General features: G+C 45.7%; 1 protein-coding gene across 1 annotated transcript; it reads left to right on the forward strand.

The window, feature by feature from the left end:
* The first annotated feature begins 7,333 nt into the window (after nucleotides 1-7,333).
* Nucleotides 7,334-10,133, forward strand: LOC309537231 (N-formyl peptide receptor 2-like). Its single transcript, XM_082231927.1, has 2 exons — nucleotides 7,334-7,454; nucleotides 8,303-10,133. Exon 2 carries the CDS (start codon nucleotides 8,353-8,355, stop codon nucleotides 9,346-9,348), a length of 996 nt encoding a protein of 331 aa, XP_082088053.1. The 5' UTR covers nucleotides 7,334-7,454; nucleotides 8,303-8,352; the 3' UTR covers nucleotides 9,349-10,133.
* The last annotated feature ends 4,269 nt before the right edge of the window (nucleotides 10,134-14,402 follow it).

A 14,402-nucleotide genomic window follows, 5' to 3' on the forward strand; every position in this document is an offset into this window, starting at 1 on the left:
GTTCAAATATATAAAAGGATGTCACATAGAGGAGGGAGAAAGGTTGTTTTCTGCTGCTCCGGAGAAGCGGACACGGAGCAATGGATCCAAACTACAAGAAAGAAGATTCCACCTAAACATTAGGAAGAACTTCCTGACAGTAAGAGCTGTTTGACAGTGGAATTTGCTGCCAAGGAGTGTGGTGGAGTCTCCTACTTTGGAGGTCTTTAAGCAGAGGCTTGACAACCATATGACAGGAGTGCTCTGCTGGTGTTTCCTGCTTGGCAGGGGGTTGGACTCGATGGCCCTTGTGGTCTCTTCCAACTCTATGATTCTATGATTCTATGGAGGCGGAAGTCTTTTGATACAAGATTTAATGAAAGAAACTGTAAGGTGTGTATATTAAGTCTGTGAAAACGCATTAATAATAATAATAATAATAATAATAATAATAATAATAAAGATTGTTACTATTGTTGTTCTTTGTTATTATTGTTATTCCTGAATTCTGACTTTTCTCCGTTATTGGGGATCTCTCTTTTAATGGTGGTAATTTATCATGCTGGTATCCTATCTTTGTATACCGCTTAGAGGTTCTTAAATATTAAGCAGTTTAAAAACACTAAGGAATAAATAAGTGATATTCCTTCTCCCCAGCTCAAGGGGATTTGGGAAAAATATGTTTGCTTTTTTGTCCAAGCCCATCCTGTGTTTCAGCCCAAACTGATGAACCTTCATATGTTGTTTAACTCCCATTATCTCTGCCTAATAAGTGTATCTGAGGCTCCAATACTTTGGCCACCTCATGAGAAGAGAAGACTCCATGGAAAAAACCCTGATGTTGGGAAAGATGGAGGGCCCCTCAGGAGAAGGGGATGACAGAGGCATAGCTGTCAATGTTTTCCTTTTTCTAAGGGAAATTCCCTTATTCTGAATAGGGTTCCTCGCAAGAAAAGGGAAAAGTTGACAGCTATGAACAGAGGACGAGATGGTTGGACTGTGTTCTTGAAGCTACCAACATGAGTCTTACCAAACTGCGGGAGGCAGTGGAAGACAGGAGTGCCTGGCGTGCTCTGGTCCATGGGGTCACGAAAAGTCGGGCACAGCTAAATGACTAAGCAACAGCAATAAGTGTATTGTGACTCTAAAGAGTTGGACTAGCAGGCTATACTTGGTCAGGAGTAGCAACCTACATTTGCCTCTGAGATTTCCAGCTGCTACAGGCAACAATGCATAGGAATTCAAGGTCAGGTCTGGGGGACTTCTGGCAATTGGTTGGGTAGGAACTTTACTTTTTTAGGCTGCAAAATCTTTCATCCCAAGGCAGGTGATGTTCTGGCCGTTGATCCAGGCTCTGTTTCCAGCACAGGAAGCTGGTCGCACTATTTTCCTGGACCTGAGGGGTCCTCAGGTGCTGTTTTCAAAGAGGGTCTCTCCATCCACTTGCTGCAGGCAGCACACAGAATTTCTTTGGTTGCTGCTGAGCCTGGAGCCACCCGGAAAGTAACAAAACCCAGGGTGAGTGATAAAGCAGCTCTGAGGATAAAATACCAGGCAGCAGTTTCACAATGAATCAGTAGAGGATGCTGCAAAGTGACTGCAGTTAAACAGTGGCAAGACTGTCTCATAGAGCGACGCTGCTGTGATACCAGCTCCCTCTTAAAGAGGAACTGTATTTTTGTGCTAATAAACCAATTCATGCTGCCCATTGGTCAACAGAATCCCAGCTCTTGGAATTTGACAGAGGTGGTGGACAGGACAGTGGTACCTTGGGTTACATATGCTTCAGGTTACATACGCTTCAGGTTACATACACTTCAGGTTACAGCCTCCGCTAACCCAGAAATAGTGCTTCAGGTTAAGAACTTTGCTTCAGGATGAGAGCAGAAATTGTGCTTTGGTGGCACAGCAGCAGCAGGAGGCCCCATTAGCTAAAGTGGTGCTTCAGGTTAAGAACATACCTCCAGAACGAATTAAGTACTTAACCCAAGGTACCACTGTAATAGGTAAAGTCCTCTCCTGCTGAATTTCTGCCTGTAAATGCAAATATTAAAGTCCTAAGCGCACTACAAAAAGAAGAGGCCAGTAAATGTAATCTAGGGTAGAATCTACACACATATGAAAAACGCTGTGAAAATGCTTTTTTAAAAAACGTTTTGAAAAATACATTGCATTTGTCATGGCTCACTTTCGCCATCTAGTGTCACATTTGTATATTGCACTTTACCACACACTTAAAATGTTCTATTTGCAGCTGTAAAGCTGAGTCCTACATGTCCTCCAGTAATGTTGGGACTTAGCTTCTGTGACCAGAATTCTGAAAACCCACAACCATAGGAGGGCTCACTGGCAATGCCCAATTCTCCATTTTGTCGATCACACAGTGCCATTTTTCTTTTTCTAGAAAAATAGCCCTGCTTAAGGTACATGTGTTTATCATTATATTTTGGGAATGACTCACGTTTACATGTAGTTGCATTGTTTTATTCTTTCCAGACGTCCCATGATCGTGTTATAAAGTAGTTGTGTTCTGTGTTACAAATTAAGCACTGCGAGGAGTTGTTCCTTTTTGTTTTCCAATGTATTTCTTATCAATAAAAAATTTGGTGTGGTGAGAACAGGTTTTTATTCTGAAAGTGTAGCCCAGAAGAAAAAGTTTGAGAACCAAAGTATTAGGGGGTTTGAGGTGCTTCTACCCCACCCTCATCCATTTCCCACCTACCTGGCTTCTGCCCTACAACTAAGTCCAGAGGGTGTTTCTGACCTTCCTCCTCCTTAGTCTCAGTATTGACTTTGTAGACAATTCTGAGCAAGACAGACCAATCTTGGTATAAGGCAACTTGCCGGAAGAAGAAGAAATCAAGACAACAAACTTTTTAGAAAGGAATGAAAGTGGTTTATTGAATATTTAAAACCAAACTGTAAACAGATTAAGACATTGATGGGATTATGTATGTAAATGAAAATTATAGATATTTTAGAAATAATAATAATAAATCTTGGTATAAGGCAGCTTTGAAAGTTCCATTTTTGCACTGCCATTTCCATCTCTCTAGAGGAAATGAGAAAATACATCAAGGAAGCCATGGATCAGAAGATAAGTTTCTAAACTCCAGATCTGGTGTGCCAGATTAATTGTGCACATTTGCACTGCTTTCTTGGTGGCAAGAAAGAATGATGGTAAATGCAGGAGAATATGAAGGAGAACTGGGAGATGCCTTCAGAACTGTCAAGACAAATTAGAGGGCAAATCTATCCATTGTTCCTAGCCATTATAGTTAAATGATCAGAGGCAGATTGCAGCAGAAGTGCCAGCATCTCTATGCTTGCTTTGTGATTGACTCTATAGCTATCCTGAAAGCATAGATGACATTGCATCAAAACCATTGTCATCCAACCTTTCCAGTGCATATCCCTGTCCCTTTCCTTAATGCTAAAAGCAATCCAATCATCCCTGATCATTGGCTGGGTGGGGACCCTGGGAGTGACAGTTCAATGTCTGGGGACCCAAAGTTGAAGAACACTGATCTAGGAGACCTGGTCTCCGAACACACCTCAGGTCCAGTATACCTGAAGGAGCGTCTCCACCCCCATCGTTCTGCCCGGACGCTGAGGTCCAGCGCCGAGGGCCTTCTGGCAGTTCCCTCATTGCGAGAAGCAAAGCTACAGGGAACCAGGCAGAGGGCCTTCTCGGGAGTGGGCCCGTCCTGTAGAACGCCCTCCCACGAGATGTCAAAGCGATAAACAACTACCTGACATTCAGAAGACATCTTAAGGCAGCCCTGTTCAGGGAAGTTTTTAACATGTGATATTTTAGTGTATTTTTGGTTTCTATGGAAGCTGCCCAGAGTGGCTGGGGAGGCCCAGCCAGATGGGCGGGATATAAATAATAATAAATTATTATTATTATTATTATTATTATTATTATTATTATTATTATTATTAGCTGCCTCTGGTGTCCAACCTGCGTGATCCACCCCCTAATCACTAGGCAACTTCAATAGGGGCACTTGGAGGGTCTGAAATGCAGCTGGAGTAGCAAACTCTGCAGAATGTTACATATAACATGAAACATGATACGAGCAAGACTTTGGTGTGGGGAACCTTTGGCCCTGCAGATGTTGCTGAACTACAACTCTATAATCTCTGGCCATTGCCTACGCTTGATGGGGCTGATGGGAGTTGTAGTTCAGCAACAACTGAAGGGCCAAAGGCTCCCCAACCCCGATTGCATCTCTCCAAAACCCACTGAGGCCATCTGAGCTCTTGTCTTGATTGCCAAGTGTTTTGCAGTCTCACTTCCTGTGTGTTAGGCTGATCTTGTCAACATATCTTCTAGGAAATCCTCTAAGATACCAATCTACAAGAGTAAACCAAATGCTTAGAAAGTGGGCTCAGTGAATGAGTTCCATCAGAAAAGAAGCAGTGAGGAGGGGGCACTGGATTCCTCCATTGCCTCTTTGAAAGGGAAACCTAGAATCACAGAATCACAGAGCTATAGTGTTGAAAGTGACCCTGAGGGGCATCTAGTCCAACCCCCTGCAATGCAGGAATCTCAACAAAATCATACAAAGCAGATGCCCACCCAACCTCTGCTTGAAAACCTCCAAGGGAGGACAGTCCATAACCTGAGGGAGACCATTCCACTGTTGAACAGCTCTTACCATCAGAAAGTTCTTCCTAATGTTTAAGGAAGTTCTTCTGGATTGAAGGTGAAATGGTGGTCGGAAAAGGAAGAAAGGTTCAGGATTGCTCTCCCATCAGTTTTCTGCTAGAAAGGTCCCTCCCAGATCCTTTAAAGATTTGCCAACAAGCACCTATATTGGGGGGAAATGGGTCTGCCAGAGCCACAGGTAGTTCTGCCCTAGTGTGGGAACATCAGTTGTCTCATTGTAATCAAAGTAGAACCAAACCAAACCAAACCAAACCAAACCAAACCAAACCTGCATTCTGGAATGATGACTTGATGGGTTGGGGAACATGCTGGATGCTGTGGAGAGAACAGAAACATAGGAATATTTTTCCTTCCTGTGATGATGCTGTGATTTGGGATTACACAACAACATTGATTGATAGCTAGCATAAGCTAATGGAGAATACTACTTTGTACTGTACCAGAGTAAAGGCCCATCTAGGAGGGTCAACTATTGTAAGCTTCTTTATCCCAACAGCCCTACAACCAACACTGGGAGCACTGTGCCTAGGAGAACTTAATTTGATCACAATTAAATTGAGACTGTAGCAGGGATGGTGAGTTTCTGAACCTCCAAAAGCTGCTGGACTTCAGCTCTCTTCATCCACCCTGACCATGATTCCACTTCTATGGCTTCAACATCGGTCATCTTCTTCCCCTGCTCTCACCACCTCTGTGTAGCCTGATGAAGAGTTCTGGAGAAATCTTGCACATCATTTTCTGACATTTTGGTTGGCCTGCAAAAGGTCTTACTCTAATGTGGATTTGGGAGGGTTCTCATAATGGGCCAATGTGGCTTACTTTGATTTTCATGTACACACCTCCCTCTTCCTGGACCAAGAACCAGACTTGAAATCAAAGTAGAGGAAATTCATTCAGAATGTGATAAAAATGCAGAAGAGGCAAATTTGAACACACTGAACAATTGTGTTCTCTTCCTTTGGGAAGAGAGAATGCTACTGAATTAATTAGAAAAGAAATGGGTTTATGAAATCCTTATCATATTTTTTTCCACTGACTTATTTCGCTGAATAATCTGCCTGTGCACATTCTGATTAACTCAATATGAGTTGCACAATTATGCAAGTGAAATCATTTTCAAATCTGTGGCTAGCTAGCCATGATGACTCTTTTCTAACTCCAATGTTGGAGGAAGTATGCCTCTGAGTACCAGTTGTTAGAGATCACAAGTGGGGATCACTGCTACTGTGCTCAGGTCCTGGTTGCAGGATTCCCAAAAACATCTGTCTGGGCACTGAGAGAACAGGATGGTGGACTCCCTCAAACTGACAAAGTTGCTGGGTGGGGATCAGTAAGAGCCACACTTGCTGAATTCCTGCCTGCGCATGCAACTGTAAAAGGTACAAGAGTCCTACAATTAAAGAAGTCCGCAAATCTATTCTACATTGAGTTTTCAGCATGCTCAGGATGCTCTATTGATAGTCCTGCCCACCATCATATTTCTCTGGTTGTGGAATTCCCTCCCATGGGAGATACACTCGCAGACCCTCCAAGTGTCCCTATTTTCCAGGGACACTCCCAGATTTACAGAAGCCATCCTGGTTTCTGATTTGATCCCAAAATGTCCTGCCTTTCCTTCTCCATCAGAGAAATGATGGAGGGTATGGAGTTATCCAACCCCCGAGCTATCTGAAAGCAGCCATGTATGGGAAGTTTTTTAAGGTTTAATGTTTTATGATTTTTCATATATGTTGGAAGCTGCTCGGAATGGCTAGGGCAACCCAGTCAGATGGGCGGGGGTATAAATAGTAAAATTATTACTATTTATATCGTTACAGAACAGGACACCCCTATTTTCATCAGAGAAACATTGGAGAGTATGCACTCATCCCCCTTACTGACATCTCTTTGGCACCTGCTGAAAACATTTTCAATCCATCCACCACACATGTGCAAAGATGGGTGGCCATTTGAACCTTTTCTATGCTTTATTCCTGTGGAATAATCGACTTCCATCAGCCTCAGCCAGCATAGCCAGCTGTACCAGATGATGGAAGCTGTAGTCCGGCAAACCCCTGCCCTGGTTGAGTTCAGTGCTGTTTCATCTCCCACCATTGTCCATCTCAAGGCTGCACTTTCCATAGTTGTGAAGGGAGTAGCTTCAATCTTGGGTCCCCTGGTATTGTTAGTCTACAACTCCCACTATCCCTGATCATTGGCTGTGTGTGTGGGACCCTGGGAGTGACAGTTCAATGCCTGGGGGCCCAAAGTTGAAGAACACTGATCTAGGAGACCTGGTCTTCAAACACATCTTAGCTGCCTCTGATGCTCAACTTGTGTGATCCACCCCTAATCACAAGGCAACTTCAATCCACTTGTCTAAAAATTGTTGGGTTTTTTGTGAACGGTCTGGCTCGTTCAAAGATTGATTTCACACCCTAGCCACTCCTGCTGCCCAGCCTGAGTAGCCCACCCCTACTCACTAGGTGACTTCTTTTGTCTCAAAAAATTGTTCAGTTGCGGAGAGGTTTCGTTTTTTAACATTCTGATTTGAACTTCTGAACTGATGTGGAGAAAGACCAGAAGGGCACAGAGTACTTTAGTTGGAACTAAAGGACTCTTACACAATACTCTTTTTTTCCTGATAACGGATTCTCTGCCAATCCAATTTCCTTCTTGCAGACACGCTGAAATGTCCTGCAGGCGTTACTCTCTGAAAGTAAACCCTTTTCTGCCTATATAAATATCTTCCAGAAAACTCCTCCAACAGTCTGCAGGAAGAAATCAAAGAGACTGAAGGACAACTCGTCTGGCTTAGAAGGTAAGCACACATAGCTTGAGAGGAGGGTGTCCAGTTTTCCCTAACACTGGGTTCACTTCTTTAGCATGTAAATGACCAGGATATATCTATCAGGTGTATCTTTCACAAACATTGCATCTCTAAATTGGGAAAGCTACATGGGCTAGATTTCTCTCTGGGATGCATGTGTTAAAGGCACAGGCCTTTGAGGCTGAATCTGCTTCCCCCAAGGACTCCTGGGAATTGGGAACTGCACTTTGCTAAGGGGGCTGAGAGTTGTTATTAAGCACAACAGCTAAGAATGGGGAGAAATTGTATTCATTTCTCATTTGAACATTCATAATTTGAATTCATTTCATAATTTGAACATTCTGAAATGAGAGAACTGGAACACAGCTATCCTTCGCCATTTCCTTCAGCCAAATACTTTTGAAAAATGCATATGCTGAGATAAAGTATATATTAAAACGTGTAGGGAGAAGCATACAAAATGAAATTGCTTTGCAGAAAGGTGTATATTATGATACATTTGTACAGAAATGTTGATGTATTTTCATGAGGGTTGGTTTTTTTTAAATTGCAAATTGATCTGGAAATGTGGGGAACTGAATTTAAGATTAGGAAAAAAATGAGAAACTGAAAAACTCCAAATGGAGAGATTTGCTCATATTTAGCAATAGCTAAATGGGGACCTCATATTTAGAGGCAGGATATTTCTCCATTCCATATTCTTGGGGACAAGTAACGTGGCGAGTTCCTTATCTGCTTGTGAGCTGCCACATGCATCTGGCTGGGCTACTGAGATAAACAGAAGGATGAGAAAGATGAACCAGCACATTAGTTCTTATTTTCTTATCATTTTGTTTCAGCAAGAAAAAAAGAGAGAGGAGTAAACCAGAATCTGACACAGAAAGGAGTGATGAGCGCAACTGAACCAACAGATCATAGCAATTCAAATGATGACCTTGTGAGGAGGATGGATATTTTCACTATAGTAGCTTACAGCCTTATCTTCCTGTTGGGGGTCACTGGGAATGGGCTGGTCATTTTCATCACCGGCTTCCGTATGAAGAGGACAGTCAACACTGTCTGGTTCCTCAACTTGGCCATTGCTGATTTCACATTCACCTTCTCCCTGCCCCTGATAATTACCAGTATAGTGATGGGAAAGTGGCCATTTGGCCCAGAGATGTGCAAGATCGGAAGCACCCTTAGCTACCTCAACCTTTATGCCAGCATTTACCTCCTCATGGCCATCAGCCTTGATCGATGTATTTCTACACTGTGGCCGGTGTGGGCTCATAATCACCGCACCCCTCAGCGAGCTTCCATTGTAGCCTTCGGAGTTTGGATCTTGGCTTTGGTGCTATGTTCACCACGCTTCTATTTCAGCAAAGAGATTCCATATTCAGTTGACAAGAAGTGGTGTGACTATGATTATGGCAGCATTGAGGAACAAAAGAAGTTCACTCACAAAGCAATGACCATCAGTCAATTCATCTTTGCCTTCGTCATCCCCTTCAGTGTCATTGTCGTTTGCTATGGGGCAGTTGTTCTGAAACTGAGGAGGAAGCAGTTGAGGCAATCAAACAAGCCCATCAAGGTCATCACAGCAGTGACTGCGGCCTTTTTTGTCTGCTGGCTACCCTCTCATATCCTCTCTTTCTACGAGAAAGGACCAGGAAACCAGGAATCACAGTCAGAGCTTTTTATTATTGGTGAACGTTTGGCATACTGCTTGGCTTTCATCAACAGCTGCCTCAACCCCATCTTGTTTGCCTTCATGGGTTATGATTTCAGGCAGAAGCTGAGGCACTCACTCCTCTCTGCATTTGAAAATGCCTTTGCTGAGGACAGTGCCCAGAACACAGGAAGCTCCAATATCAAATCATCAGCTTCATTGGAGCTCCAGTAAATAAATACAGTGGTACCTCGGGTTACAGACGCTTCAGGTTACAGACTCTGCTAACCCAGAAATAGTACCTCGGGTTAAGAACTTTGCTTCAGGATGAGAACAGAAATTGTACAATGACTGCGTGGCGGCAGTGGGAGGCCCCATTTGTTAAAGTGGTACCTCAGGTTAAGAACAGTTTCAGGTTAAGAACAGACATCCAGAACGAATTAAGTTCTTAACCCGAGGTACCACTGTATTGTTGTGTTCAGCACATTCACTCCAAATCTGCTCTTCTGCATTTCCCCCATATTCTGAATTAATTGCTTCTACTTTGATTTTAGCCCCAGTTATTGATCCAGGAATCATTTTAGAATTAAATGATTTTAGAATGTTGTATCATTTTACTGTTGTTAGCCGCTCTGAGCCCGGCTTCGGCTGTGGAGGGCGGGATATAAATAGAATTTTATTATTTATTATTATTATTATACGGGAAAAACAAAGTTAGCCATGTTGGCCCATTAACAAAATCCCCAATCCCACAATAGGGATTGTGGGACCTTTATTAGGCCCACTGAAATGTAAAAAATTAAAAATAAATAAAATAGTGTGCAAGGTTTAGAGTTCCTCAGAACTCTTCATCGGGCAAGATAGTAAATGAACTGACCCCCAAACCTAGGAGATAAATAACTATACAACCTTTAGAAGAGATCTGAAGGCAGCCCTGTATACTGAAGCTTTTGATGTTATTGTTCTGCTGTTTTTGCTTTACTTATTTATTTGTTTTTATCCTGCATTTTATTCTGTGGATCTCCCTGACATCTTATGATGAAAGGCAGTATATAAATCAAATAAATAAATAAATAAATAATGTTTGATGCTTTTTTATGTTTTTATGTGTGCTGCAAGCCACTCAGCTAGATGGGCAGGGTATAAATAATAAAATGGTTTTTGTTGTTGTTTTTATTGATAATAATGCAACGATTCCTGGGTTCCCTTCAGTCGGGAGCAGCAACCTATATTTGCCTCTTTGAGGTTTCCAAATGCTGCAGGCAATGTTTCAGGTTCAGCTCTGGGGGGCTTACCTATTGCAATTTGGTTGAGTAGGAACTTTAAACTGTATGCCGGCATCTCTGTGCTCGCCTGTGAGTGACTCCATAGCTATCCTGAAACCATAGATGACATTGCATCAAAACCATTGTCATCCAACCTATCCAGTGCATATCCCTCTCCTTTTCCTTAATGCAAGCATGGCCAGACGTGGCCCTCCAGCTGTTTTGGGACTACAATACCCATCATCCCTGACCACTGGTCCTGTTAGCTAGGGATGATGGGGGTTGTAGTCCCAAAACAGCTGAGGTGCCTTTGGAGCCAGCCCTGCTGACTGATAGCCATCCAACCTCTGTATAAAAACCTTCAAAGTCGACTGCCCTCCAAGATAATCTGTTTGACTATTGAACAGCTGGAGGACCAAATTTGGCCATGCCTGCTTTAATGTTAGAAGCCCAATCTTTTGGAAAAGTAGGTTTGCTGTGCAAGATCTTTTACTCTGTAGGCCCCAAGAGGATCCGTCCCAAAGCAGGTGGTATTGTCATCCCCATCCAAGCTCTGTTTCTGGCACAGGAAATTGATGCCATCATTTGCCTGGACTCAACAAGCCACCTTCAGGGTTCCTCTTGGGCTATTCCCATAGCAGGTCTCTCCACCCACTTGCCACTGAAGCTGGGGTGGAGGACTAGAACGCGGGGAGCAGATGCAGTGGAAGCCAGTGCAGTGCATTTGACTGCTACTGAGCCCAGGGCCATCTGGAATGGAACGAAAAGCCCGGGTGAGTGATGGCACCATCTCTGGGATATAAATATAGGCCCACAGTGCCACTACGACTCACTAGAGGGCAGTGCAAAGTGTTAATCAGTGACAAGATGGTCCTATGCAGCAATGCCACTGTGACACCAGCTCCCTCTTACAGATGAGCTGTATATTTGTGACAGTAAATGGATTAATGCTGTCTCTTGGTCAATGGAATCCTGACTTTGACATTCGGACAGAGGTGGTGGACAGTAATGGGTAAAAGTCTCACCTGCTGAATTTCTGGCTGTACGTGCAACTACGAAAAGCACAAGAAAATGAGGAGAAGGAGACAGAAGCATATTTAATCTAAGGATATTGAAGTAGGGCCAGTGTTAGGGTTTGGCATCTGCAGACCCTGTCCCTATTTTCCAGGGACAAACCCGGATTTACAGAAGCCGTTCAGATTTCTGATTTGATCCCAGAATGTCCCACTTTCCCTTAAAAACGTAAAGGTAAAGGAATCCCCGACTGTTACGTCCAGTCTCTATTTTCATCAGTTGGTATGGAATTATACAACCACCCAAACCAAGGAAATAAGTAATTATACATTCCCTGTATAGGGAAGGTTTTTAATGTTTGATGTTTTATTATGATTTTTGAAATATACTCGGAGTCGCAAAGTGATTTCATGCTCTTTATTCAGCTCATAGTGGTGAGGAGGAATGAATGAAAGTCCCCTCACAGTATCTGCTTTATATACACTATTTACACAATGGGCTGCACATGATTGGCTAATTCCGGAATTCTACTGTAAGCCAATCAGGTTGTGGATTCACTTCTATCTGGAGCAGGATTGGGTGGTTCCTGCCAACCAATCATACTGCTGCATTGTTCTAGGACCAATCAGACTGCTGCATTCTGAATCCTATTGTTCTAGGACTAATCAGACTGCTGCAATTTGGATCCTATTGTTCTAGGACCAATCAGACTGCTGCAGTTTGGATCCTATTCAACTCAGTACATAACACCCCTCCCCTCTAAGTTCCAGTCCTGCCCGGGAGGTCGCATTCATAGTCCTCAAGGTATGCCGGCGGCCTACGTGTGCGTTGCGGCCTAGGGTGTTCCCTGGTCCGGGCTCCCGGTTCTGGCTCGTGTTCCAAGGATGCTGGCTGTGATGGGGTTGTTTGGTCTGGTGCAACCGGCTCGCTCAGTCGTGGTTCTGGTTCTGGTGTCCTTTCGGCCTCACGGGTCCTCTCTGTATTTACTGATTCTGCCTCTCCTGCTGGCCCCTCCTGCTCTATGGGCCTCACTGCCCCGCTGTTCCCTTGGGACTCCTCTGACATGTTCTCCTCCTGGGTTTCTCCCGGGAATCGTCGCCGTATCTGGTCGCAGTGGCGGCGCCAGCATTGCCCCCCATCCGTTAGCACCTCGTACGACACTGGGCCAGTGACCCTGGTGACTGTGGCGGGTACCCATGCTGGGCCTGCCCCAAAATTCTTTGCGTACACTGGGTCCTGGGCCTCGAAGGTCCGGGGGTTCCTGCCTTCCCCCACCACTACCTCATCCTGAGCTCTATCGGGGTGAAGGCGGTCCAATCTGATTGCAAGGCGCCGACCCATTAGTAGTTCAGCGGGGCTCCGGCCGGTTGTTGAGCTGGGGGTGCTGTGCTGTGCTAGAAGGAATGTGGCAAGGCGGTACTCCCAGTCCCCTTGCGTCATGCGGCGAAGGGTGTCCTTGGTGGTCCGCACCATGCGTTCTGCTTGGCCATTGGTGGCAAGGTGGAACGGTGCCGAACGGATGTGGCGGATGGCGTTCTGTGCTGTGAAGGTTTGGAATTCTCCTGACGTAAATGCAGTCCCGTTGTCTGAGACGAGAGTGTCAGGGAGCCCGTGGGTTGCAAACAGCCTGCGTAGTACTCGGATGGCTGCGGACGTGGAAGTGGACGGTACCAGTGCGACTTCCAGCCATTTGGTGTAGGAGTCCACCACTATGAAGAATGTTTTCCCCTGAAAGGGGCCAGCGAAATCCACATGCAGGCGTGACCATGGTGCTCGGGCGGACTCCCAGGACTGGACTGGGGCCCTTGGGGGATCTGGGCGGGATTCTTGGCAGGCCTGGCAGTGTTTGACCCAGGCCTCTATCTCTCCATCGATCCCCGGCCACCACACATAACTCCTGGCAAGGGCCTTCATTCTTACTACCCCTGGATGTGTCTCGTGTAGGGCTGTGAGGACCCTTTTGCGGAGGGGCTGGGGAACAACGACTCTGCTTCCCCATAACAGGCACCCCTTGTGCGCCGACAGTTCATGTTTGCGGGTTGTGTAGCCGGCGAATTCTGGCCCGGGGCTGCCGCTGGGCCATCCCCTCCACACCCAGTCCAGGACCCGGGAGATGACCCTATCTTTCTTGGAATGGTGTGCAACTTCTTGTGCCTGAATGGGGCGGTCGGGAAGCAGCTCCAGGCTCATAACCTCTTGTGCAGGTGCTGGGTCAGGGCCTGTTTCCGGCAGTGGTAGCCTGCTGAGGGCGTCCGCATGGCCCATCGCCTTCCCAGGTCGGTGAATCAGTGCATACTGGTAGCTGGCAAGGAAAATTGACCACCTGAGGACCCGAGGAGACAGCACTTGGGGGGTCTGCTTTTCGGGGGCAAACAAGCCAAGCAACGGCTTGTGGTCAGTCACCACGGTGAAGGGCCGCCCATACAAGAAATCATGGAATTTTTTTACTCCCTTCACGATTGCCAGACCCTCCTTGTCAATTTGCGAGTAGTTCCGCTCGGTTGCGTTGAGTGTCTGGGAAAAGTACGCCACCGGTACCTCTCTTCCATCCGAGAGTTGGTGCCCCAGGACAGCGCCAATGCCATAGGGTGAGGCGTCGCATGCTAGCACCACCGGCAGCCTCTCGTCGAAGTGTGCCAAGACAGAGTTTGAGACAAGCAAGTCCTTGACTGCCTGGAATGCGGCCTCCTGGCGCTGGCCCCACACCCAAGGGGCCCGCTTGTCCAGGAGTCTGTGTAGGGGCTCCGCTACCGCCGCCTTGTGGGGAAGGAAGGAATGGTAAAAGTTCAATAGTCCCAAGAAGGCCTGAAGTTCAGTCTTGCTCTTGGGCGCTGGAGCATCACAAATGGCCCGTACCTTGTCCCCAGTCGGGTGGACCCCTTCTGCGTCCACCATAAATCCCAGAAAGTCCACCTGAGGCACTCCTAGTAGACATTTTTCCCGCTTCACCTTGAGACCCGCCGTCTGGAAACGGTGCAGAACGGTGCGGAGGCGGTCCTCAAACTCCTC

The sequence above is a fragment of the Podarcis vaucheri genome, assembly GCF_965113315.1.
Source record: "Podarcis vaucheri genome assembly, chromosome: 7".
NCBI lineage: Eukaryota > Metazoa > Chordata > Lepidosauria > Squamata > Lacertidae > Podarcis > Podarcis vaucheri.